General features: G+C 40.2%; 1 protein-coding gene across 1 annotated transcript; it reads right to left on the bottom strand.

The window, feature by feature from the left end:
- Positions 1-230: 230 nt before the first annotated feature.
- On the bottom strand, positions 231-3,414 carry LOC145478700 (E3 ubiquitin-protein ligase TRIM71-like). Its single transcript, XM_081456807.1, has one exon. The coding sequence runs from the start codon at positions 3,366-3,368 to the stop codon at positions 1,140-1,142; it is 2,229 nt and encodes a 742-aa protein (XP_081312933.1). The 5' UTR covers positions 3,369-3,414; the 3' UTR covers positions 231-1,139.
- Positions 3,415-5,389: the final 1,975 nt, after the last annotated feature.

Raw genomic sequence — 5,389 nt, forward strand, 5'->3', positions numbered from 1 at the left:
GTTCAGGCAAAATGGTATTTAACGAATTGACGTCAGTTTTTTATACGTCCGTCCTCTTATTGATGATAAATTGCGTCATAACATTGTCAAAGTGGCTGTGGAACCACGAGCCGCAGGCGAGTGATTCCGCAGTAAACTTTGACAATTTTATGTCGAAATTTATCATCAATAAAAGGACAGACGCATAAAAAACTGATGTCAATTTGTTTTTTATAATAACAAGACCCCAAAATGCATATGGTCAAATGCTGGGAATAAATGAGGGGAAAAGACGCCGTAAACTTGCCGTAAACAAAGATAAGCGAATTTTATTCAAAATGACGCGAACAATGTCAATAGCTTATCTCGCTTTTTGATTGGCTACTTAAAAAAGTCCATAAAACCTCATTGGTTAAAAAGTTTGACAGTTCGACAGCTGAAAGTTGAACTTGAAAGCTTGCATAAATTAAAATTTTATCCGTCTGCACTCTTATTATTGATAAAAATGAGCCAATCAGCGCGCGAGAAATTAGACAGTCATTAAAAAATTACACATCGTAATCAAATTTAACTGAAAACATCAGTAACATCAAGTTAAAATTGTTAGCCTGACAGTGTACATGGCAATTATCAGAATTTAAGCACCTTATTAAATTAACAAAGATGATAATAAATGACTAAGTTCACAGCTTTGATTATAACATATTTTTCAAGACGTGGGAGATCATCTTAGTTACGTACGAAACTTTAGGCAGTTGAGCGGGATTGGAACTCATAACCTCTCCGTCCCGGTGCAGTGCTCTATCATTTAAGCTATCAAGCCAACTGGGAGCTGGCCTTGTTGAGAGTCGACTACAACACACCGCGTTTGATAACTTATAAATCTTGCAAAATCTGACAACTATTTTAAGTACAAAGTCTGAACAATCCATCGAAACACTTACTAATTTATGCACACCGAACTATACTACTATCTACGGAAGATCTCTGAATGATAAAACTTTAGGTGGCGTTGACATACAATTCACCAAAGAATTTTGAGTTTTGTCTTTAAATGTAGTGAAGTGGGTTTATTTTATGTGGAACCAAAGGAATTAGGAATGATTTCTCAGATGAGCATCTCTCATCAGCAAATCCCGACTTTGTTCACCCTCACAGCACTACTGAAAAACATAAACACAGTGTTTCAAGGTATCAGCGACAAAAACATGTCCATCATTTGACACGGCGACATACTTAGGAGCCGTGTCATTCGTATAGAAATATTCTTCTATCTTAGTGACAAACGCTCCGTCCAGCCTGAAAATTTGCAGTCTGCTGTTCTCTCGATCGCAAACGATTAGATTATTAAACTTGTCGACTGCAAGTCCAAGAGGATTATCTAACTGTCCGTCACCAGACCCCTCGCTGCCAATACTGTAAAGAAACTTTCCTTCCTTGCTGAACACCTTAATGTAATTGGCATTAGCATCAGAGACAAAGAATCTGTCTTGATGATAAACAGCACACCACAGGGACTCGTCACGGTCTGAGGCACGAAAGGATTGTAGCAACTGCATTCCGTCAGGGGAGGTGACCCTGATTTCATTGCTCTTCCAGTCACATGCGATTATGCGGCCATCAAATCCAACAGAGACGTGAAACGGTATCTTAAGGTGTTCATCGTTGATATGTTTGATAAACTGACCACTTTCAGTGAACAGAAAAATCTTATGATCATGTCTAAGGACAACGGCAATGATGTCACCAGACTTGGTAAATGCAACATTAGAACAGTTATTCTTTAGTTTTATCGCCCTCAGAAAACTTCCATCACAGCTAAACAATTGAATTCTTTTATTTTCATAGTCTGCTACAGCAATGGCTCCAGTTTTTTCACTCACAGCAATATTATAAGGCATTTTAAACTGTCCTGGTCCATTGCCATAGGAACCAAATTTAAACAAAAATTTATATTGATGTGGGATAACTTGAGCACTCCAGGGACTACCAGTCACCGGCTGACCATTAATCTCAATCCCCACTCTATATTGTCCAACACATTCTGGCCTATACGTCACTGTGTACTTGCCATCTTTGCTGTCTGTAAGTTCTGTGGTCGATTTACTTCCTGTTGGAGTTTCAATGTCGACTTTGATGTGATCATCTTCGTTATAACACTGTATTCCATTTGAATCTCTGGTCATAATCGTAAAACTTGTTTGAGTCTTTTCTTCTGTGTCTTTGTCACAATGTCCTTCCACTATCGACAATGAAGAATTCGTGTTACTTACAATAACTCGATCGCAAATGGTCGTTATATTTTCCACCATGTAACGTACATGTGGTGGTTTATAAATTTCAGGTTTTCTTGCGTTCAAAAGTTCCTCGCAGCGTCCAATGATGACTTGTTTTGTTTGTAAAATTTCAGCGTTAATGTTTCTTTCTAAGATATTCTCGCCTTGTTCAACAGAACTTTTCAACTGAGTAACAGCAAACCGAAAGTTTTCTAGTTGTGTTTCGTGAGCCTTTTGTTGTGCTTGATTAATTTCATCAAACTTGGCGTTCATGTACAATTTGTGCTCTGTTAAAATTCGAATACAATTGTCCACCGTCTCTACCATCTTTCTCTGGGCGGCAGATATTTCCAGTTCGCTTTTGTCCATCAACTCTTGCTCTTCCTTCATGTGGTTTTCATAAACAGCAACTTCTGTTTTGACCTTCTCCAGGGCATCCGCAATTTGCATCTTGTGTTCGTCTGCGGCCTTCTGCATATCCACCATGGAGTGACGATTATGACTCACCACACTGCACTTGTGGCAAATACAGACCTTGCATTCTTCGCAATAATATTCAAGTGTTTGATCTTCGTGGTATTGCTGTGAACACATGACAGGTCTTCGGATCAATTCTTGAACATCTTGCGCTCGCAAATTCTCGACCAAGATATTTCGGTGACCTCTTGTGGCCTTCAGGCGTTGATGAGCTTCAAAACAAGATGCACATAGAAAGTTCTGGCACGCAAAACAGTAGCAAGTTGCAGTTTTGTTTTCATTGCAACTGCTGCATCCTTGGGCCTCTGCGCTGCCATCTCTCAGAGCTAGGAGATCCACCAATCGATTGAGATGAAAAGATGTGGGAAGGCCGCCAAACGTGTCTCCTTCAGGAATTTGGAAGCAAGTCAAGCAAACCAGACATTTGATTGTTGTTTGTCGCTGTTTTCTTGCATGCAGTGCGTGTTTGTTAAGACACAGCAGACAAAATGAGTGTAAGAATGGCAGCGTCTTGGGATCGTTGACTGTTTCTAAACACAGTGGACACTCAGCTTCTTTCCTGAGATTTGTAAACAGTTGTTCAACATCCATGTTGCTGATCAATAAAGAACTGGGTGCTGTTGATTGTCTGTTCATATGACGTCACTTCTGGATATTAATAACATTACAAATTTGGATCAAATTTTGTCACGGCATCGTGATCTTGTATCAAACCATGAGTGACTCAAACAGTTTTTGTACAACCCTGGACCAAAAACGCTTATCAAAACAATTTTATTCACAAATATAAGCTTCATGCAAATGTCAAAGAGAAATTCTTTTGATTCTGATTAAAGAGACTATTTTGGGTTACTGCTGGTGACCTGCCATCACAGTGGCTGTGCGCTCTGCTGTAGCTTGATAGAATTGACTTCTTTCCAATCATATCATGCTTACTTTGCATTGTCGAGTAGAATGTGGATTTAAAATGAATTTTCTCAAAAACTTTCTCAAATTAAAGATTGTGCATCCTATTCGTTATCCATGAGGGACTGAATGAAAAGAAGACTGGAGGATATCATGACCTATCATGACTAGGAGGAAGTTACTTGTATGCGGTCAACATTGTTGTATAAGTCCTCAAGCGCTTCCCCATGTCATACATTTCTTTGTTATAATTGGCAAGTTTGGGTCCCACATTTCATGCGTTTGCAACCAGCCAACAGATTCCTATGAAACTAAATCGGTTTAATTGTTTATTATGATAAACTGGTCTACGGAGGTGGCTTTATGTTTATGCCTGGTGACATTTCCCCTCGGCCACTTCACTCTCAGCCAGTTCTTTGTTGGCTTTTCAAGCCGCAGTCAGACCCTTCCAGCTAGAGCCTCAGTGTTCACGGGTTTATTTAGTTAATCGGTTTGAGGTGGTTATATGTTTATGCCTGTTGGTTTTGTATCGCATCGTCAAAAAGGTCCATTGAACGCAACGGTTTTCTTGATTAATTCCTGATCGGCTGTATTGTCCCTGGCCGGCTGTATTCTACCAGGCATGCCGTAATGGGACAAATAACCAAGGAACAAGTCATTAATATATATTTTTTTTGGGGGGGGGGGTGGGAAGTTATAAAATTTGATTTTGTGACGGGATTTCAAGAAAGTAAAATTGCCATTCTGGTATGATTTTAAACCCTTCAGACAAAATTATATTTTCCTTTCAGGCCGATGTTTTTTGGTTTCTCCACTTTTGGCGTTCATTAGATAATAGCGTGATAAAGCGTATGTTTCAGTATTGCGGCCATTCAGTGTGATTCAGTGTCTGTTAACTGTGTATATTACCTATACCTCTGAAGTCAGCAAGATGATCATTCGTTCTCCATGTACACAATGTTTGGCCTGCGTCCCAGGCATTCTACAATGCCGGTACTGAGCCTACATCGAAGATTTTGTGAAGCGTCCAGCTGCACCGGCCGCTGGCTACACAGCCCGGTTGGGCAATTCTTTGTTGCCTGTTCAGTAGTTAAGCATTGCGTTTCGGTTCGCAAACTACAGTAAGCCCTGCGATTGCATCATATGGAGGATGGCAGCACAAAGGTGCTGCCGACCGCTCATGAGCTCAATTAGTCCGACAGTTAGTCCTTGGAACGCCCTTGGAACGACCCTTGGATAGGTCCTTGGAACTGACTTCTCGAGCTCGCTCGCTCGAGTTCGCTCGTTGATTGCTTCAACGGAGGCCTGGAACGAGGTAAAACAGGAGCGCGAAATTTGCAGCGTTTCTTCAGCTTTCTTTACAAAAAAGTGTGTTCGGAGAGATGTGTCAATGAAGTGATCCCAGTATCTCCGTTTACAGATGGGCTGGGATTATAATACGGGCACGAGTTCTTTCAAGTAAGCTACTATTTTTCCAAAGGAAGCATTTATCCACCAAGCTAGGTCAAAACGATGAAATCAGCGTACATTTTAAACGATCGATACACTTTTAACTTTTTAGAGCAAGGCGTGATACAAATTCTTATCAATTTATAAGGTGATTTCCTAGTAAAAGAACCCGCCATAGATTCCGTTGAAACCTGGTATGTAGTTGTTACAGGTCAAGGAAATATTAAAAAGGTAATAAAAAAAGGGGGTCACCGTGCTTGTTTTCACACCACAATAAATGCGGTTATTTAGGTGACTTTTGG

This window comes from Orbicella franksi, chromosome 2, assembly GCF_964199315.1.
Source record: "Orbicella franksi chromosome 2, jaOrbFran1.1, whole genome shotgun sequence".
In the NCBI taxonomy this organism is placed as follows: domain Eukaryota; kingdom Metazoa; phylum Cnidaria; class Anthozoa; order Scleractinia; family Merulinidae; genus Orbicella; species Orbicella franksi.